Source organism: Gavia stellata, chromosome 9 (assembly GCF_030936135.1).
Source record: "Gavia stellata isolate bGavSte3 chromosome 9, bGavSte3.hap2, whole genome shotgun sequence".
Classification (NCBI taxonomy): Eukaryota; Metazoa; Chordata; class Aves; order Gaviiformes; family Gaviidae; genus Gavia; species Gavia stellata.
This window is the reverse complement of record NC_082602.1, coordinates 32,457,495-32,480,541: the sequence shown is the minus strand read 5'-3', so window position 1 is coordinate 32,480,541 and position 23,047 is coordinate 32,457,495. Positions and strand designations below refer to the sequence as shown.

Sequence of the window (23,047 nt, the reverse complement as noted above, 5' to 3'; positions counted from 1 at the left end):
GCAATCAAACAGAAACGCCATTACAAGTTTTTTGAGAATCTTCATTCTACCAGTTAGAAAATGAGTTGCATGATGCCTCAAAAGCTATTTCCTCAACAGCCCGTAGGCGGGATTCCAAGACCCCTCAGGGAAAAGGATGACTCTTTCAATGCAGAATGACTACTTCTTGACCCTTCTGTCCTGGTGGCATATTCACGTGTAGGGATTGAAACACGTAACTCCGTGGTCTCCTGTTACACTGGGAGGTTCTGTCATACCTCTCTGATTGATGTGCAGTCTCTGATGTAATTTAAACTCATGGGTACATAACCAAATTAAAAATCTAAATTAAAAAAAAAAATTAAATTCTTTTAGGCTGTAAAATTGCAGTCAATGATGCAAGATACCATGCTGCACGTTGCATGTCAGAGTGAGTGGCTCTCAGGAGACATATCCGGGGGATTTTCCTGCGGAAGGGTTACAGAGAGAGATGCTGGAATTTCTGACTGACTGCAGATGTCTCTGCATTTAAAGCTATGATAATAGTAAGGAAGCTGTGAGTGATTGCAGTAACAAGAGAGAGAATGAGAGCTTCTCAGCACCTAGAAACATTGATCTTAAAGGTCTTTTCCAACCTAAATGATTCTATGACTCAGAAATTACAAACAAATGAAACGCCTACTTTTTTTTATTTCTATTGCATTTGGAACAATAAGACTCTGGCTGTAGTCAAATGTTTATTTGAGGATCAAGTAACAGTGATTTAAGAAAATGTCATCTTCAACTCACAATTGCCACCCTCAATCAGAGGCTAAAACACCTTCTCAGCCTAGACACAGTAGCTACATGAGCTCTTGACGTCTCTTTCAACACAAGGTAAAATACGTTTGCTTATAGGAGGCTGACAAAAATCACTATTTCTGGACAGCTGAAAGTTTCTAAATCACGCCCTGCCTATCTCCTCTGGGAACATCTTTTGGAAATGAATGACTTCACAAATTTCATTAGGAAGGTGAACATACTGATACACAGCTCAGACAGCATTCAGAAATATATTTTATAAATATTCCTTATTCCGTGAAATAAATTCATAGCATGTAAACCTGAAAAACACAAAAATAAGAATGCGCAGCAACTCATTTCTCATTGCCAAAAACTATGTTACACAATAACATGCAGGAGGACTTGATCACCAACATCAGTGAAAGCAATGGAATTGTCATTAATCCTTGCAAAAAGATAAAATAAGCACAGAGATAAATGAATATAAATCAAACTGCTGTATCTCTTCAATATCTATAAAAATAATAAGTGGTGATCTATTAAAGGATGCCTGAATTCTTAGTTCTCAGGCTAAGATGCTGAATAAGCACAAAACGCCTGCTACTTAAACAGATTAAGATAGCACAAGTTGTTGCTATTCTTTTTACTATTTCAGATATTTTTGTTGTGTAATAGACCTAAAAAAAATTCAGATTAAGTTTATTTACGCTGTATTGATCACACATTTGTAAAATTTCAGAAATCGGTTTGCCTTCTTTTCGTTTTTTTTTTTTTTTAAAGCTACCTTGTTCTCACTCCACTTGCGTAAATCAGAATCAACTTTGCTGCATGGTGAGGTTACATTTATGCAAAGCAACATACTGTAGCAATCAGGTTTAAGGAACAAAACTATAGTTGATAAAATTGGTTACTAGACATATAGGTACCCAATTACATCGTGGTTGTGCAGGGTGGAAAGAAAACTTAGTTATGCAAGAAAAAAATCTCCTTCAAAGGAGTCAAAAAGATACTTCAACTAACTTATTTTAATCACTTATTTAATCACCTATTAATCACTTATTTAAGAAAAAATAAGAAGAGTTTTAATGGTCAGGAGCTGCAAGACTGGGTTGAACTTATCTTATTACCTTCTGATTATGGTGATAATCAAAAAAATATGTGATTTTGAGAGGAGGGTATGCCACCTTGGACAGCTGACTCTAATTGACAGAAAGGATATTCCATGCCATATAATACGGCAGCACACTCAGCAATAAAAATTGGCAGGGGGCTGGGGGGCAGGAGCAGATAATGGTCTGGGAGATAGCCATCACTTGGAGACTAGCTGGGCATCGGTCCACTTGTGGGAAGGTGGTGAGTGACTGCCTTCATTTGGTTTAGATATTTTCCTCCTTTTTCCTTGCCTTGTTACACAGTCTTTATCTCAACCCATGAGTTTTCCCGCTTTTGCTCTTCCTGTTCTCTCCCCATCCCCCTGTGTGAGGGCAGGGAGCGAGCGAGTGGCTGAGTGATGCTTCGCTGCTGGCCAGGGTCAACCCACCACACTGTCAGTTCGCAGTTCTGCACAAACACTGACTTTTTCAATGGCAATCCTAAGCTGATGCTTGAACCAGTATTTTCCCCATGCTCCTAAAATCAGACAACTCTGCAATAAACACACATATCCTGATTTAGTAAATAAAATCAAATTTAGAGAATCAAGCATTAGCTTAAAGAAGTTGGGTTTTTTCAGTGCTTGACAGGAGATTTATAAAAGTTTTCTGCATGCAAGCAAGGAAAATCATCAAAAAGTTCAAAGAAGCCAAACAGACATCCTGTCAAAACCTTATGAAATCCCACAGCCACCCGAATAATCTCTCTGGAAGTTAATCATGAGGAATGTTACATTCAACAGTTGTTTCTTCTTTTTTTTCCTCCCATAAAATTATAGACAACTAAACAGCTTGACAATGACACTTCCCTTGAAGTATAACTCCAGGTCCTTCACCTAGGATTATTCTGAGCATAAGTAGGTTATGGAATAGAAATGTATCTATAAAAAGGTTCCAAGTTTTAGTTGAGTTTTTGCTTTTAATTCACAATTAATTATGCTAGAAATCATACTTTATAATACAGGTCTAATCTACAACAAAGCAAAAAGAAAATTATACGTATACACAACTATTAATAGCATACGGAACAGTTTGCTTAGCACATTTTGCTTGGCAGTCAAAAAATAACTGGAACAGTAATTTGTTAAAGAAGTCTTTTTGCAAGTTCCTCAACTAAATTTTTCTTACGACAATCCACTTTTCTTCTGCTTTAGTAGCACAGGACTTATTTGGAATACATTCTGATTGGAGTGAATTTCATTTAACTTCATAACTAAGCCCAAGTACAGGCATTTTATTCACTCAGTATTCAGACTATCTTGAACACTGTTCAATAAACAGCATTCACTAAAGGAAGGAAAATAAATTTTCAAATCACCTTTGGAGAAAAACATCATCTTAAAAAAAAAGAGTGTTTATTCTAACTATTCTAACAATCTCTCTGCAAAAAGCAATATGCAGCTTCTCTTGAATACCTTATTGTACTGTGGTCTCTTTTCTTTATATTTCATATGTACAAAGAAGCCCTCTACCTACTACTAAAACCAAATTCCATCATTTTAGTTAATATTAAGTGGGTTTATTCTATAATAAGGTATTGTATAAAAGTGACCAATTGGTGTCATTATCTCTATTCAACACTTTAAAGAAAAAAAGGAAAAAACAACAAAAAAACCACCACAACTACTGCAAAATGAGATTTCTTGACAGCCCCCTCAGTTGTCGAAACCTTTGGTTATTTTATTTGTATAGGGTAAACAAAATCATGTTTTCTGTTGGAATTTAGCACCACATGGGAGCTTTTCTTTTTCTGAATAATCTTAAATTACAGCTTCTTATCACAGAGTTTTACTATGAACTTGTCACCCACTGTTTCTTAGAAACCAAGGTACAAGACAAACAGTGGAAGTGGATTTCTTTTTTTTTTATTTAGTTCCATATTCTAGTACCTGAAGACAGTATGAAGCATACCATACTCTCTTTTTCACTGATCTCCAACTTTTACCTATTTTTATATAAAATGTCTTCATATATATCATATATATATTTCATATATATTATTATTATTTCATATATATATTTCATATATATATTTCATATCACATATATCATAAGCCTCCAATCCACTGAATATCTGTTAGTTATGTGAATAACCACAAAGTGCCTGAACTAAAAGATGCTTTTGATTTTTAACTACACAGACTTAATCACTGTGAAAAGAAGGCTTCTAGAACATAATATTTAATCCAATATAAAATTTCCTCTAAAATTTTTGACATCTAATGATGGAATGCCCAAACCCATGTTCTTTAGTGGATTGGTGAATTCCATAAATACAATTCTCTACAAGCTAAACATTAACACAGCTAAACAGAAAAACTGTATAAAAACCCTGTATCCCAAATTGCCATGTCATTCTGTAAGAGAGTCAAAACTCCCATCAATTAATGTTCATTCCTAATTCTACTTTAGGAAGATGAAGAAGAAAATGCATTTGCTGCTGGTCATACTGCTAGTTGAGGATACTGTGTTCCTTCATGCTTTCTACATTTCTGTTAGTTTTTCCTGCAGATGACAGTTAAAAGCTCTTTGTCCTCATTCTTAGTCCTACCTTACACAGGACTTCGAGGCCTACGTATACAAGATTTTGGACCAGAAACCTTTTCAAAACAGAATTCCCCTGCAGAAGATAAAAGACCAAATTTATAGCTGTCTACAACCATAGTAGAATTCACCTACTTACCTCTTTTCTGATATCAAGTTAAACACTGAATATCACTCTAATATTTCTATTAAAAACTAATAAACCAAACTCTACATAGTGATAGAACTTATTTTTTGCCCTTCTCATTAGTTTCACAACAGTGCAGGTGCTGACCTCTATGGACAACACTGGACAAAAGCATCCAAACTCCAGGCATTGTGGCACAGGCAGAGTCAGGATGAAACGTACAGGAACAAACTTTTTGAAGAGTAAAATATCATTGCAAACAGGGGTGGAAATTGCCTTCTGGGTAGTGGAGCTGATCCCCACTAGAACTTTCTAGTTCTCAGTATCCTGCTTGTGCTAAATGCAGCACCAAGCCCAGATCCACGTGACACCAGAGGAGGAGGTTAGCTTTGACTAAGTGCTAAAAAGACCAGGTGTAAGAAAGCTACAGGGTCCTGTTTTTCAACTACTAGCAACTAAGTATTCTTGGCTTGTTAGTGTTATCTTGACAATTAATATCTTTTACTACTTCTGTATGATATTTTCCTCTTAGGCCTGCGCTGCATTCCAGGGACATGTGTGCACACATCAGTCTACTGCAAAAATTGCTGCCGATATCACCATCAGCTGAAAAACATGAGAGACAATGACTGCAAGACAGCTTAAACTCGGTCAAAAACTGTGAGACTCCTATTAGTGTTAACCGGACTCGTGTGGCTGACCACATCACAGCTTCTCCATTTCGAAAATTTAGATACAAGAGAGGAACCATTTAAAAAAATGCAGAAAATTGTGCATTTTTCAAAGTCTCGTGGAAATAACCTATACATCATTTATTACAAAACTAAATGCTGTACTCCAGCTTGGTTTTAATTTACCTGACTTGAATAAGCAATTTTATACAACTGCCAGACTCAATGGGAGGAAAGATTTATGATTGCTTGAAAGCCAAAATTTAGATGTTCTATTTTAAATTTCTAACTTCTTTATATAATCTTTTTATATAGAAATGCATTTTGTTATATTATTTTGGATTGTGAACATCTGTCTTTTGTTTCTAAATAATACATGATACGGGCAAAACATCAGGTCATTGCTCACTGAACATTAACAGCTAAGAACAGCAGCTTTTGTGCTATTAAAGCCAACTATTGCTACAGGCTAATAAAAAACATACTTCTGACACGTGTCACTGCTTCGTGGTCATAGCAGCAGAAAAAGTTAATGCGAATAATGTGAATAAAAAAGAAATTAATACACTACTTAAACTAGCTCTGTTGTTTAAATTTTCACAGAATCACAACGGTTGAAAAAGACCTTTAAGATCATCAAGTCCAACCACCAACCCAACGCCACCATATCCACTAAACCATGTCCCGCAATGCCACGTCCACACGTTCCTTGAACACCTCTATTGATGGTGACTCCACCACCTCCCTGGGCAGCCTGTTCCAATGTCTGACAACCCTTTCAGTGAAGAAATTTTTCCTAATATCCAATCTAAACCTCCCCTGGTGCAACTTGAGGCCATTTCCTCTTGTCCTGTTGCTAGTCACTTGGGAGAAGAGACCAACACCCACCTCTCTGCAACCCCCTTTCAGGTAGTTGTAGAGAGCGATGAGGTCTCCCCTCAGCCTCCTCTTCTCCAGACTGAACAACCCCAGCTCCCTCAGCCGCTCCTCATCAGACTTGTTCTCCAGACCCCTCACCACCTTCATCGCCCTTCCCTGGACACGCTCCAGCACCTCAATGTCCTTCTTGTAGTGAGGGGCCCAAAACTGGACACAGTATTCAAGGTGTGGCCTCACCAGCGCCGAGTACAGGGGCACAATCACCTCCCTACTCCTGCTGGCGACACTATTTCTGATAGAGGCCAGGATGCCGTTGGCCTTCTTGGCCACCTGGGCACACTGCTGGCTCATATTGAGCTGGCTGTCAACCAGCACCCCCAGGTCATTTTCTGCAGTTCCAACTACAAGCAGATAATTTTCTAGATTATAAAAAATGATCAATTAATTCTCTTTAACATGTAGCTTTATGGAGCTCAGGTATTTTTTGTTTCCTTGGTTATCACAGCTTATAATAATTCCTACATATTTTCATCAAAATGGCAGTCTGTATGACTGTTCCCCACAGAGAACTGCTATTAACAGATGTTGGAAGTGATACCAGTGATGGATATCAGAGGCTGGGAAAGCTTCAAGGGCAGGTTACTAATTAAGATTTAATACTAAGGCATTAGGCTTCCAGCTTTGGAAGTTTGACACCTTGGAAGTTTGGGAGTTTGACACCTGAACTCCCCAAAGAGCAAATGATTTCATCTGTTCTGACTACTGCAGGTTTAGTCTATGCTGACTACGGAAGTACAGTTTTGAATCAACTGATTGTCAAGATGGAAAGGACCCTGGGTGCACTAATCATGAAATTCTTACATGAAAGGGGGATGGCTCCTTCCAGCACCCTGATTTTAAACAAAATTTCATGCACTCTTAGCTGATCATACGGCTGGCCTTATATATAGATAGTCTAAGCATACTACGCACAGAGTTCAGGCAATGTGCACAGAATGCCCCATTTCAGAGTACAAAATCAATTTAGGCAATAGGTGCTTTGATGGTTTGTTCATTAAGAACAGTAGCTAGATACATGCTGGTAAAAACTACTAGATGTCTCAATCTTCTGGAAAAAGTTTATTTACTCATTGATTCAAAAGCAAGCATTTGGCTCACTTAGATCTAAAATCACGTTCAAGATAACAGGGATACAACCACAAAGCCCTATAAAAAAAGGCACAAAAGAAAGATTGCAGGGCTACAAAAATTAGCACAAGCTTTTATGCTAAGTGAGAATTGTAATGAACAATCAGGCAAGGGGTTTCTGTTGTGGGTTGGGGTTCCGGGTTGGGTTTGTTTTTTTTTTTGGGGGGGGGGGGGGGGGGGGGGCCTATTCTTGTCTCTTTGTTTTGGCCATATAATGTTTGACAGAGCTGCACATCAGTCATCAAATGCTCTTTTGGATCTCACAGTATGACATCAATACTGTCATCCTGTAACAGCTATTAGTTGATAGTCCATCTAGCATTTACAACTTTTCAGTCCACTGAATGTGTTTAGGGGAGAAAAGCTTTGCTTGTTTTTTCTAGTAAACAAGAAAAAAAAAAAAACACCTTCAAGGGAAGAGAGGATGAAAGAAACTTGAACTCTACACAGAAATGCACTTGTTGCCAGACTTCAAAATAATGGTGTAAATAGCTTCCTTAGAAGCACATCATGTAAATGAGAGAGGGCACTTGCATTAGATTTGGATTTTGAATGGCCTTAGTTCTAGAGTGCTTCATGCTACAACCTAGGGAAGAAGCATGGATAACTGCAGTGTAACAAGAGAGGTATGGGGAATCCAAACACTGAATCAACACTTCCACAGTAAGTCAGGGCAAAACTGATGGAGTTGCAGAGCCACCCACAGATAGCAGCATGTCTCCTCCCCATCCAACTGTGTTAATTCCACTTTGCAAAGGAGACAGAATAAACAGAAGTGGGTGAAACAACATAAAGAGCATCTTACTGAAGCAGAGAAGTAATTATCGCATTAAGCTCCCCAGGCTCCTGTTACAACACACGCAGTTTTTGCATGCCTTTCTAAGGAAAGACAGATACAATCATAAATCATGATAGTGAAAGGAGACAAAGAAAAGTTAGAAAAAATAGCATGAATACTCATAGCAGCTGAGATCAACTCGTAATCAACCCTGTAAAAAAAAATTTGCTCGGATCAAGGTACTACGGGACACTATTCCAACTTTGCATACTGAAGATCTCCAACCAGCCAATGAATATGAAGGCAATGGAGAGATCCCTTGTGAATCACTGTTTAAACACTTGACAAGACAGGAGCTTAGTGGTAACTTAAATATAAATTTGATGAATTCTTGCAAGGTTTTCAGAGATAGGCATCATCCTCCCTTAGGACTGATGTGTGGAACCAAAATGTGATGAGCCTGAAGCTAATACACAAATCTATTACAGATGCTGTATTCCCGTAAAATAATGGGACATGAAGAATAGAAGTTTTGAAATGCCTGGTCTTTAATGCCTCAGTATATGGCACTGTTTTCAAATCACAGAACAGCTGAGGTGGAATGGACCCCTGGATGTCATCTGGTCCAACTCCCTTGCTCAGGTAGGACCACCTAGAGCAGGTTGCCTAGGACCGTATCCAGAAGGCTTTTGAATATCTCCAAGGAGGGAGGCTCCACAACCTCTCTGGGTAATCTGCTCCAGTGCTCAGTCATGCTCACAGTAAAAAAAAAAAAAAAAAAAAAATTAGCATACTAAAATGGCCTTTTCAAAAGCAGACTATAAATTTCATCTAAAAAAAATAATTATCACTTTCCTACTGCTCAGACTGCTCTCATGAACTACCTCCAACAACTAGAAATGACTAGAATACTTCAGTGTGTTGTTAAAGAGAACAAATTGCTCAGTTGTACAGGCATTTTGTGATAACCCTGAAAATAACCAACGTGTCTCTCAGACACCTGTCAGCAATGGGATTTTCCTGACAGACAGAATCTTCAATTCCCATTTTAGCTGAAAATATTTACAAAGGCCAGGATTGCTGCAGAATCTGTTTGTAAAGTTCTGAATCACAACAGAACAAAATTATTTCAGGTTACTGAAAAAAATCCCTTGATGAAGTTTTAAATGTAAGATTTTATTTCTCCTAAAAACTATTTCTCAGGCCAACAGCATCTCCCTAGTTTTGCCTGTTTAAAGTAGCATCATACAGTTCCTAATACTATGATATATTAGTCTCCAGGTGTTTTGAGACTAAAACTCAAATATAATGTCATTGTGCTATGATATTTACTAAACAAAATTATTTCTTATGGAAATAATTTTTTCCACTTTTAAGTTTACTGCCACAAATACAGTCATAAAATATTTCTATTCAGAATATTTAGGTTCACAGAATCACAGAATCATTAAGGTTGGAAAAGACCTGTAAGATCATCAAAAGTCCAACCACCAACCCAACGCCACCATGCCCATTAAACCATGTTCTGCAATGCCACGTCCACACGTTCCTTGAACACCTCCAGGGATGGTGACTCCACCACCTCCCTGGGCAGCCTGTTCCAATGCTTCACCACCGTCTCAGGAAAGAAATTTTTCCTAATATCCAGCCTGAACCTCCCCTGGTGCAACTTGAGGCCATTTCCTCTAGTCCTGTCACTAGTCACTTGGGAGAAGAGACCAACACCCACCTCTCTGCAACCCCCTTTCAGGTAATTGTAGAAAGCAATAAGGCTGATGCTATGCAATCCCAAACTACAGGTAACTTAAAAGCTAGGTAGTGATAGTGTTGAAGTGAAAAATTAAGACTGCTGCATTCTGTTCCCTCACTGCTTGTACAACTTTTTGAAACCTAGAAAAATAAGTCTAAAGGGAAATTACCAGGTACCTTTCTACCAACTAAGTAGACAACAGCATATTTTAGTTTAAAAAAAGAAACTGAACATTAAATTGTTTTCCTTGTCACACTATCAACTTCTTCCGTTAAAAAAAGACAGGTTGCTTTCTGTAACAAGTGAAATTATGTAATTTGCTGTATTACAATTTAACATACAAATACTGTGCACTGTGTATGTACACACACACACCTGTATATATATTCTAAGAGTATGGCTGGGGAGCATGCAGAAAGACTGCGTGTTTACATTGTCCTGGGCACTATGGGTTACTTTGTACTCTCTAGATGGGACAGGAAACTGCTGCTTCCTTGGATGCGAATGAAAAATACAAGCTTTGCAAAAACTGTTGGGAGCAGTAGTCAGGGTTGAGAGAGAAGACGACAAGAAGCAGAAAACCTGAAGCAGCAGAAACTAGATGTTTCAGAAAGGAAGAGGCCTATCTATATCAAAGAGCAGAATCAAAACAAACTGGAGGAGAGGGAAAAAAAGAGACTTTCCTAAGATCTAGTGTGGATTGTATGGAGTCTGATTCAGCTTGGACACAGCCAGAAATTGTTGGATTGGAAAGAAAACTGGGAAAGAAGGACACCCACCTTGAAATTATTTGGTAGCAAAAGGTAGATCTGTTTCCAGTTGGTTTTCTTTAGTACATGTCCCCTAGTTTTGCATAGATATTCTTGTTCAAATTGATGTTTGTGTTCTAATAAATCAGACTACAGATTGCTTCAAAGTAATTGTTGGGTTTCTTAGATGTGCTGCCTACAAAAAATCTGACTCTAATGCACATGTGCTCCTTGTAAATGAAACTTAATTTTTTTTTTCAAATATCTAAACACACTGATTGCCCTTTGTGTACTATAGGAACAGGGCTCTGTTCTTGATGGTGCCCATGGTAGCTTTTTACAGTACTTCTTTTGGAGAGACAGGGAAGGAAGGAAATCAGTCAGTTCCTCCATGGACTGTCATGACAAAAATGCATTACGAAGGTTGCTACTGCCGAATAGGTAAAAATGTTGGGAAACAGTGCCAGAGAAAAACAATCTGTAAATCTACCCAGTATACATCTTCCAAAGTTAGACAGAACCTATCTCCTAAAGGGAGACCATTTTCAATTAGCTGCCATGATGAGTTTAACATCTTTCTCATGTCTCTTTTTCATAGACACCAGAAGTAATGACTTCTGCCATCCTCAGCCTCTTCTCTCGAAATCCCCACATCTCAGATGTCAGTTACTCAGCAGAATAATGACATTCTTTGAGCAACAAGATTCGAACGCCATGGATTTTCCTCCTGTTACTGAAGATATATCTTAGGTATCAACAAGTCACTACTAAGTTTTATTTTTTCTTCTTTTAACCAACAGAAATAATCACAAATATATCTAGGCAACTATTTTATTGCTGGGGTCAACTCCACCTAAAAGCTAGTCTAACAACTTAGTCTTTCATTGATGCCTACCTTTTTTGGTTTTTTATTCTCTCGAGGCACTTACTGTAGATATATGTAAATTGAATGGCTAATGTGCAGATACCCAAATTCATGTGGAATGAACTCAGGGAGTAGTATGTGTAGATGTATGCACATACACACATGTATATAAATACAGATGAAAAGTACTGAGTTACACAATGTGCAAAAGAAGCAGACGCTGCACAAGGCATGATACTACAGAGACACATGCTTTAGAAGAACAGCAGAAAAGCTCAGATTTATTGTGTCCTTCACACTCTACGTATTGGAGGAACAAAAAAAGCACCCAGACCTCTGACCTTGCTGCAGCAGGTGCTACTGACTTGGTGCACACCTGATGTACACTTAATAGAAACACATTTGTTTTTGCTAATAGTTTGAAGATCTGGTAAAAAATTCAGTGTTTCCAGTAAACAATTAACTTCACATTTTCAAACAGAATTATCACAAATCAAACGTGGGGGAAAGCTGTTCCCTTTACTATTGAAAATATCCAACTGTATGATAGTAGAGAAGGGGACACACCTATAAAGGCAATAGAAATGCTACCGACTTGCTTAAAAAACTTCATGCATACAGCCTATCTGGTAGGAGGCTTTTATAGAATGGTCATTAGTCTCTTAAACACCATGCCTTTTAAGGCTGCTTAGACAGCAAGCGGTGAAAGTTAAAACACAATGTTCCTGCTGTGCTGGTAGTCACAGTTTTATTCCTCCTGCAAATGCAACAGCAATGGTAGCACAATTATGGGAAGACTGAATGCTGTTTGGGATGTTATCACTTTAAGAAAAAAATGGCAATACAGCAAAGTGCTTACTTTATCTTATTATTAAATGTATTATACATTCACAGTGTGTGTCATAAGTTACCATAAAGAATTCTCTCCTGGCATTGCATACAATTTTAAGAATAATTTTTAAAATTACCATGCATAAAGAAAATGACAAGATGATAAGCAGCTAAAGCAATTTTTTTTTAACATTGACAACTAAGTAGATGATTAGTAAGTTTGAAAATAATGCTAAAAAATGTTGCCGAGATGACACAAAATTGTTCCAAGCCATCTCCCATGCTGTTTTCTCCTGTTACTTTATGTTGCATATATCTCTATTTTTTCTAGAATTTCTATAAAAACATTGCATATTTCACAGACATGCAGTACATGACAGAACCAGACCTTGAAGAAAATATAACACTAAGAGAAACCACTAAGACAGCAAGCCAGTATCTGTTCCCATCTACAGTCAGAGCTGGTTTACTTCCACAATCCATCAACATTTAATGATGAATTTTCTATTACTGAATTTTGATATTCATGCCTTCAAAATTGTACTGCAAATGGTACAGAATTTAAAAAAAAAAAAAAGAAAAAAGAATCAAAGTGATTTGGAGTATCTGTCCTCCAACTCTTCAACATTTCAGACTCAAGTCTTTCTAGGCTTCCTACATCTGGATAGCTTTACCTGCTCAGAAGCAAACAAGGCTGAGCTGTGCATCTCTCATCTAAGCTTCACCACAATAGAGAGTGTGAGTGTGCCTTCTTTTGTTAAATCACTAGAGGGTTTGATTCCTTAACTTTTTCTGGCACAGCCTGACAGCACTGCATTTAGCACTCCAGGGGCTGCTCATGCATTTGCACTCAAGATCAGTCAGATGAGGGGGGGGGTAAACAGAACTAGAGCTTGGTCTGGAACCCAGAACCTGTCCCTTGCCAGAGCACTCTAGTCCCTCACATTCAGAATTCACCTCTGGCTTCCCTCATTTTCTTGCACATTGACCCAACTCTTAAAAAGGCTGTAACTTTACATGGTAACTTTGACGGTACTATCGCTTTACACTTTTCTTTGCCATACAGGGGCTTTAGGTTACAAAAGTTAAGTATGCACACAGGGTCTGGACTTACTAATTTGTGCACTTTGTATCATTTATTTCCAACATAGAATGCAAATCTCTTTGTGTAACTAAAAATATACCATAATATAAGGTAACAAATTAATTTCATTTTATATTTCGGCTACCTGTTTCGCATCACAGACATAAGAACTACCTGAAACTATTTTTAGTTAGTGTAAAAACAGATAACTAATAACTTACAGTCACAGAACTTTCTTTAATGTAAAATAAAAGGCTTTTGCAATTTACTACTGATTTTTGGATAGAATGCAGCAATGAATCAAATATCAAATAATTCAAACTATGTATTTGTACAATGAAACATCATAAAGAATTAAAGGAGTACATACCTCTTTACCACAAGCCACATGTTAGAAGAATAGGACTACTGAAAACAAAGATCATGTTTACACTAAGAATACAAACTTGAACTCTCATTCACAAACTGTTAGAATCAGTTTGCTGAGTATCCAAAGACTGTATAGAAGAAAGACTTCGAGCAACAGAATTTAAATGAATAATTGGTATTATGCATGGTTTTGTTAGAATCAGTTTGCTGAGTATCCAAAGACTGTATAGAAGAAAGACTTCGAGCAACAGAATTTAAATGAATAATTGGTATCAGGCATGGTTTTTTAAGAAGTACAATAATTAATTATTGAAAACATGATAATTGTCAAACTATTGCCCATAAGCAACTCACATACCACACTTCTGACACAAAAATAAACTAGAGCAAGGGTCAATCACAGAGTAAGCCTACATTAGATGGAAAGCTTTTTAACCCCATAATAACAAAAACGCTACAGGTTCCAAAATACTTAATATGTAAGACTTAGGAACATCTACATTAAGCACTCGTAGTATGACAATATCCATAGTAATTTTGCTATACATAGATCATTCTTACATAATTGGAACACTTTATCTTTACTCAGTACCTCTCTGCATTCTAGATCTCAGACTCCAAGAACCTTTTGAAAATTAGGACTGGAGAAGAACATGTGGAACAGCTAGTCTACTGCCCTTTTCCAAAGGTAGAGAACTTTGAAAATTTTTAAAATATAGCATAGGTGATAATGCAAATTTCATAATGTCTTTAGGCAATCTATTTCACCGTTTAACCAGCAGAAAGTTTTCCTTGTATTCCACCTCAATCTTTCCTGCTGCAACCTAAACCCATTACTTCTTCCTCAACCAAAATGGGTGCATGGGGGAAGGCACTTTATCATCATTCTCTTTTCAGCTTCCTTTCACATATTTGAAGCCTTTTATTATGCTTCCGTCTTTTCTTTGTCCTTCTTTTTAGGTTTGTTACATCTACTAAGCCTGCACCATATCAGGATGCAAAGTCAGTCCTTAGATTTCTTTTAAAGCTGTTGAAATGTCAGCAATTATAGAGAGCTAAAATCTAGGAAAGTCAATTTTTTATCCATTCTTTAATCACAACCATTCAAAACCTTCTGAAACATGAATTATATCTTTTTCCTGTAACACCTGTTACTCATCCCACAGTAATTTGATAGCATAATACTATGCAATACTGCTATGAATGTATCAGTTATCTGATGACAGTTATAAAGACATCATTATTGCCAGAGTAGAATAAGGAAAATAGTTATATTTGTACAGAGTTTTCCTCCCCTGGAAAAAAGTCAGAATAGAATTGATCATTCAGGGGTGGACAGTCAGCTTCTTTCAGAGCTTTTTGAATGACCTCCTGGAAGTATAAACAGAAAGGATTTAGGAAAGGATTGGCATAGTTAAGGGGAAGAAAAAAAAAAACCCAGATGTCTTCAAAGAACTGAAAGACTTGTTATGCATTTCCTTCTCCTTCCTTTCAAGATCATCACAGTCTAAGGAACAACAAAGGCTAACCCAGCCTATAAAAGAAAGTTTTTCTTGCAAATCCTTTTAATCTATATCACTAATAGTCAAACTAAGTTGAAAGGTCAGATTTTACCTATAAATACATATATCACAACAGCGGTATACATAATACATGTACTGAATACGTAAGTATTTTTGTCAGGACACTGGGGAAAAAAATTATTTTATGTCATATCTCATGAGTATGTTAAGAGAATAATTCTCAGTTTTTTTCAGTGTACACCACTTTGTCTATCAACTGTAGAGATCATAGAGATTGAGTACAATCTCTTTTCTCAGCTTCAACTGCTCTCCATTTCATAACCAAGTTACCCCCTTGTAACTATAGCAACTTGTTATATGAAGAATATTACAGTATTACAGACGTACTTTAAGAGTTATAGCCATTATCTTGTCATTCCTTTAAAAAGTTTTCAATCTGGATCCTCAAAGAAATCACTCAGGAGGTCTGAGGAAAAAATGCACCACATGCTCAGGCAGTCTCTATCCTCGTACAGAAGAATGAGTCTTAGCAGACAAGAAATGTTGGTAGGGTCCAGCCAGAAACTCAGCTGGCAGCAGCAAAGTGACAGAAGAAAGGACTATGAGGATGACTGTTTTTTTCAGTTCTTCATGATTTTTTTTCTCCTTGATTGGCTATTCCATACCTTTTCCTGTCTCATTTTCTAATTACACTTAAGTTCAGCTTCTGACCGGGTTGCCCTTTCTTCCATTCATATTTTTTCTTTATGCTTTTACTTTAACTATGGTTTTAACTTGCAGCTATTTTCAAATTTTTTTCTATGTTACCAAAAGCATTACCAGAATGAAGGAGAAGAAAGAAAAAAATAGAACCATCTCTTTCTTTATATTTCCACACTGTCTGATCTCAACTATGGTTCCAAAATCCTCTTAAATCTATGTAAAACTGATTTGACTTATCTATGGATCACTGGTATTTTTTCCTGCAGAAATCCCTGGTTCACAATTTGGGCAGCTCTATCACAGGAACAAAATTCATGATACCGAAGAAAATCTAACAGTTCATAATGACTACATTCATCAAAATGTCTTAAAGACTTAAACAGATTTATGGGCTCTATACTACGAAATATAATATACCAATGCAGATAAAGCCTCAAAATAATTATCATCTTTATTTGTTAAAGCATTCTTTAGTCTAAATAGCTCCTGTTAAAATCATGTCTACCAATAAAAATATGTACTCTTACAGACTAGGGTTGAAAAAACAAGTTGTAAAATTTATAATTTTACTGGTCTTATAAATTGATTTTAGCCATTATTGCACTACACATAATTCACTAAAGGTGATGGAATGCTTATTTGGTTGATAGCTAATGTATCCCTGCAGAATAAAAACTATATTAATACATCATTTTTCCATAAAGGTGCTATAGACAGCAAAAGAACATTTTGTCAACTTCAGGAAATAAGAGAACTATTAAGAATTATTTAAAGCATCATAAAGCACCAGCAAAATGTGCAATTGTCAATAGGGGCAGACATTAATCTTTCCATCCCCTTGAACACACTTTCTACATACTGTGCTTGAGTTTACCAGGTGTGCAGCTTTATGCATTGACTACCGCATGTTAAAGCGCCAAGGAACAAGTGAACCATTTAAATGAATAAACATTCCTTGAGAAGCAAAGGTTCAGTTAAAGAAACATCAATAATAGAGAAGAAAAAGCCATGGGACAAAACTTTCTAGCACCCTCCTAGATTCAATCTCAACTACCTTAATGACTTTTCATATTGAATGTATCCCCCCTTCCCCCATTTAGGTACAAGGAAAGGAGTTACTGTTAACTTTGAAGTCACCCATGCAAGTAAAAAAACAGCCCTACGGCAATATACACAAACCATCTGGCATATTGGACTTCATTCTCTCTTTCACTTCAACGAGAATCCTCCAATGCAGCAATTACAAAACCAAATAGATTGATTAGGTTAGGGTACCTTACAATCCTCAGTGTACCAGGCTTTTCTGTTTGAACTATAGATGAATAAGACTTGTTGGTCTGTTAAATGCATATTTTTTTCCACTAGCATCACACGTTTATACAAATCAGTGCTATCAGACATTATGGGAGATACTGAGCTTCATTTTTAAGTACCTTCTCACTGCTTTTAAGAGGATTGTTTACATGTAATGAAATGATGCATCTCTGAAATATCAGGATTTAAGGTGTTGCTCCCACAAGACAGCTTCTTTCTCCTCCTTTCCCTAATTGGGAGAGCATCTTTAAATTACCATCTTGTTCTTAGAGCATGCAGACCAAATACCAACTGCAAAATGATGACTCTGAATGCAAACTTTCTCTTAAAAATATTAATCTGATTTTGAATCATTAATTTAGCTGATCAACTCATTTGTATTATCAAATAAACATTTAACCTTTAAAGAAAAGTTAATTTCACGTTACATTAAAAAAGTTAAATTTGCATTACATAAAATGTCATTTCAATTTTTTTTTCCTCCCAGCAGAACGACTTACCTGTACACTGTCCTCCATTTGTGGGATCCCCATAATATCCTGGCATGCACGTTTCACATTGTTTTCCTGTTGTTAAGTTTTTACATTGATCACAGACATTACTGTTGATGCAGGTGCTGTGGCCATTACACTGACAAGCTAGAATATAACATTTAAAAAGCCATTACTAAATTGCTTTTGGGAACAAAATCATTCCTATGTGATTAGAAAATTGCAGTAGAATGTCATTCTGAGGAGTTTAATCCTGACTAATGACCAGCATACATATTTGTACTTTGACACAGAACCTCTTTAAAATAGCATTGTGACAAGACATGAATTCACACAAAAGACCACAGAAGTTGCCTATGTAGTGACATGTGAGTTTAAGGTGTGTGAGAAAGTCTTTGTTGCCATTGTGAGTGACTGAATCCAGTCCTCATAGCTTTAAAATGCTGCCCAGTCACTTGTTAAGTGGCAGTAAGCCACCAAGACCAAATGAAAACCTCCATACCTACATGCAATCTGCTGTGAAGCATTTGAAAGGCTACTGTGATAGAGAACATGAACAACCCATACTCAAACTTATACCTACTGCGGAGAGAGAACTTGCAAAACAAATTAACAGAACATCATCTTATTTTTAACAGTTCTGATTCCCCCCATTAACTTTGGCACACTAAGGGGTTTTAAGGACATCAGGACCACATCAAACACCTCCAGTCCCTCCTCACTATGGTTGACTTCGGTGAAAGTAAAAAACTGGACTCCTATTGATAACTGAAATTTTTTGCATTTGACCCTAAAAGCATAAAATTCTCTTTTGTCAAACAACAACACTACAAACCACTGATCCTGTACCACACCTCCTCTCTGGTACTTCATGTCTTGGAGAAACTCAGAAAGTACTGATCACTATTGCAGCAAAATCACAATATGACTTCTGCCAGAATCGTTGATCCTGCTGTCAGGACTCAGCTGAACGACCAAGAGGTTTTGAAGGATGACTCCTCTATAGAGTAGGACCTCAGAGCTCATAGTGCTCAGCAGATTAGCAATCTGTCACTTACAGCAGCTTGTCAAATGTCAGACTACATCAAACCTGTTGATCCCTTACTGGCGAAGGGTAAGACTCAGCAGAGAACAACTTCGTAAAATAATTCTGTTTAAGTTTTTTTTATTTATTTGGATTCTTAATCTAAATGTCACAGAGACCGGTGTCTTGGCAAGGGAAAAAAAAAAAAAAAAAAAAAAAGGAAAAAGAAGGAGATTCTCACTGCATGATTTAGAAGGTTTTAGAGCTGTTCTAGAATTTAGTAACAATGCATTTGCAGTCATTGCCAGGCTTGGCTCATAAAACATTAAACCTCCCAAGTTTACAATCTCTGCCTTTTTCTGTAGCTATGCCTACAGAATCTTGTAAACAAGTATCAAACATTTCTGTACTACTAGAAAAGAAGTTTTCTCACTGTCTTGAATAAATCTCCTTAGAATTTACAAGTTTTTTTCTTCCTAAGAATACTTGATCTTTTACACAATTTTGTGGTGTCTTCCTCCAGGCAGTTTGCCGTTCTGCACTCTTTTTGCCTTTCTCAGAAAAAGCTACACGAAAATACCATGAATTACAGCTCCATTTTGGGTTTTGTTTGTATGTCTTGCACATTAAATTACTTAAAGCAAATGTTTAAAAAAAAAAATGCAGCCCAATAAACCAAAAGTAAAAACAGATAGTGCATTAAATAGGTGTTCTATTAAAGTAAAGTAAGATTGCCTAATTAAGACTGTATCACGACATAAGGAAGATAATATCAGAATGAAACATTTAACTAGTGGGTCATTGATGTGTAAATTTTCTATTTTTTCTAACGCTTAGTTTTGTATTTCTTATTTTTTGTGTTATTTAAAGGATAAATGAAAGCAACCTTAATTAATCAAATTTTGTCTTGTCAATTTTTGTTTGCTGCAAGTGATAGTATTATCTGGTCATATACGATAGTCTTACATTTTGTTCAGGCACAGAAAATGGAATAGATTTTAAATCAAATTTTGGCTTGCATTCTACCTAAACTGCTCTTCTTGTGAGAGGAAATTCCAACACTATTTATTTTTCTTTTTTTTTTAATATATGATATTTTCCATTTTATTTATAATAATAGTTCAGTTAAAATACAAATCTGATAAAAAATGTATTCATATGAAAAGAAATACTATGACAGCTGTTTTGAGGACTATTGATTTCAAAATGACTGGTCACAAGAAGAAACATTTTTTTGTGCTAGCTGCTGAATACTAGTTTTAAAGATTTGAACAGACAGAAAATGAGAATGAATTTAAAATACTTATCACCAACACGATTGCCCAGAGGCACTATAAAGAGCATGGATATGAACTACAAGGAAAAATAAGTGCATACATGAATGAACATGAATGGTTTAGCCAACTAGTCATCAACACGGCAGAATAATCTTCAAACTACATGTTATAACCTATTTATTTTTATTTTCGTCCAAACTACAAACTGTTCAGTAAGCTTATATAGATTTAGTATCAATTCTATCTTATATCAAGTACATCAAATGATTGCTGTGCTAAGAATAATAAACTATGTCAGTATAATCCATTGCAGATAATATTTTAAGAAAATGAAAACAAAAGCTTAGGAACAAAACCTACAGTCTATACCAATCAAAATGAAATTTCACAACAATTGAAACTTTATTTCTATGACTTTTGTAGGATTTGCCTCAAACTCATACAACTAGTGGGTTTTTAAGCTAAAGTGGCACTTCAGTGAATTCTTGGTCAGAACATACAATGAATACAGAATTTTACCCATGAAGAATAAATATTAAACAAAGTGATGAAATCTTCTAACTCAAATGTTTTAGACAAGCAATATATACATCCATTACAATTTCACAAGCAGTAGATACTATGTATTGCAGTGAAAGTCTAACAATGCACATATTAGCAACATACCGGTATTTTAACATACAGACTAAGTACTGAAATTGCTAGACAATTTAATGTCATTCTGTTGTTTCCAGAAATTTACTAGAGGCTTCATTGTTCAGGAAATGGTATAAGATGGTTTGGAGGTTTTTTTAGTTTTAACTTAGAACATTTGACAGTGTTCATGTGGTTTTACATTTCACTTAATTATTTTAAAACTTAAAAAAAAAAACTACTCTCTACCTATGTATTTAAAGAAAAGTTACCAAAGTAAAACTTTCTTCAGAGATTCTGCTTTCTAAATAATAGCGATACACACACTTACATATAAATATACACTCACACATACACATGCATGCACACACAGAGAGAATACGCTGATGAAAAAAGTACCCAGGAGAGCAAGCAAACAGAGCTGCATGTACTGATAAAAGTTTTGATCCTAGAGAAGCTCCAGCTTCCAAATATATCAGCAGTAGGAACACTTGCTGGAAAAAATAACTTTAGCACAATTACACCATTTATTCTAAAAAAAGTTTTCAAGCTGTCTTTTAAAATGTATTATTTATAGTAAATTACCACTGGAGGTCTGTCAAACTCCCCAGTGTGCTTTTCATTTGCCTGCACTACTACACTGCTGCAACGACACTGCTTTCAGGATTTGAGTATTTCCCTACATGAGGCTGTACCAGCTCAGCTTCCACTGTCTTAAAGCACCAGATGTCTTCCTTACTTTTCCAATGAACTTAAAAATCAAAATACTATAATCAGATTGGTATGGCTTAAATTTAAACTTCGGGATTACACAATGTGCTGGTTTTGGCTGGGGTAGAGTTAGTTCTCTTCATAGTAGCTAGTATGGGGCTGTGTTTTGGATTTGTGCTGGAAACAGTGCTGGTAACACAGGGATGTTTTCGTTATTGCTGAGCAGTGCTTACACAGCATCAAGGACTTTTCTGCTTCTCACAGCGCCCCACCAGCGAGTGGGCTGGGGGTGCGCAAGGAGTTGGGAGGGGACGCAGCCGGGACAGCTGACCCCAACTGACCAAAGGGATATTCCATACCGTGATTCCATACCATGATGTCATGCTCAGCAATAAGAAACTGGGGGAAGGAGGAAGGGGGGGACGTTCAGAGTGATGGCGTTTGTCTTCCCAAGTAACTGTTACGTGTGATGGAGCCCTGCTTTCCTGGGGATGGCTGAACACCTGCCTGGAGATGGGAAGGAGTGAATGAATTCCTTGTTTTGCTTTGCTTGCATGTGCAGCTTTTGCTTTACCCGTTAAACTGTCTTTATCCCAACCCATGAGTTTTCTCACTTTTACTCTTCCGATTCTTTCCTCCATCCCACCGGGGTGAGGTGAGCGAGCAGCTGCGTGGTGCTTAGTTGCCAGCTGGGGTTAAACCACGACACCAAAGCATACATTGTATTTACTTAAAATGTCTAAAAGGTAGACTAAAGGCACAGCTCAGATATTTGGCAGGTCCCCATTCTCACAGCCAGCCAGACTTTTGCATGAGCAGCGGGGACGCAGGAAGTTCCTGCTCCCGGCCATCAGCAGCTGCCTATAGATAATTTCTCCTCAACTATGCTCTTTGATGGATACAGAAGCCAGAAGAAAGCAAAAGCTAAGCAAATTCATATAGTTGGATTTGAAAAAGTGGAAGGTTAGGATGGGCAAAAACTTACTTACAAATAAATGGCAATTTTGGTTAAACTATTTGTATTAAATTTCACATGCAAACCTGCATGAGAGCGAGCACATTGGTGTGCAGTAGGCAGAGACTAACAAACTATACATTTAGGGAATATTTTTGAAAAACAGATGTTATTTGTATTACTCAAAATAATTATGTTAATTTGGCATGCTTAAACAGAGAAACAACTCTTATTTCATATATAAGAAAGAATGGAAGCAGACCTTACCTGGACACTGGATAAAAGACCACTCATAATTTTTCTCTTTTGGACAAAGAGTAGCATCAAGAACCATTTCATTAGAGTGCATGCCGACAGGCTTCATTGGTCCTCTTGATGACCCTTCCAAACACTGTCCTTTTCCAGTGTTACTGGGATCGTTACACCATCCACACCCGGGCTGTTCCAAACACTGTCCACAAGTCCTCAGTCCAGAGCAGTTTTGAGCTTTATTATACAGAATACAATATTAATGGAAGGGGTTGGGGTTTTTTTGGTTTGGTTTTTGGGGTTTTTTGGGGTTTTCTTTTTTTTAATAAGATGCTAGGATTTTACAACAGTTGATGAAGAAACGATTTTGCATTTCTATTTCCTTGTGCAAGTTAAAAAATTTCAGCAACGTTAGTAAGA

General features: G+C 36.8%; 1 protein-coding gene across 1 annotated transcript in view; it reads right to left on the bottom strand.

Annotated features, from left to right (window-relative positions):
- The window catches only part of ATRNL1 (attractin like 1), a 528,296-nt gene that overhangs the window by 367,290 nt on the left and 137,959 nt on the right, over window positions 1-23,047 (bottom strand). Inside the window, exons 18-19 of the mRNA XM_059821151.1 lie at window positions 22,646-22,864; window positions 17,788-17,925 (exon numbers count right to left, since the gene is read on the bottom strand). Coding sequence (XP_059677134.1) covers window positions 17,788-17,925; window positions 22,646-22,864 — 357 coding nt within the window. The remainder of the gene's footprint in view (window positions 1-17,787; window positions 17,926-22,645; window positions 22,865-23,047) is intronic.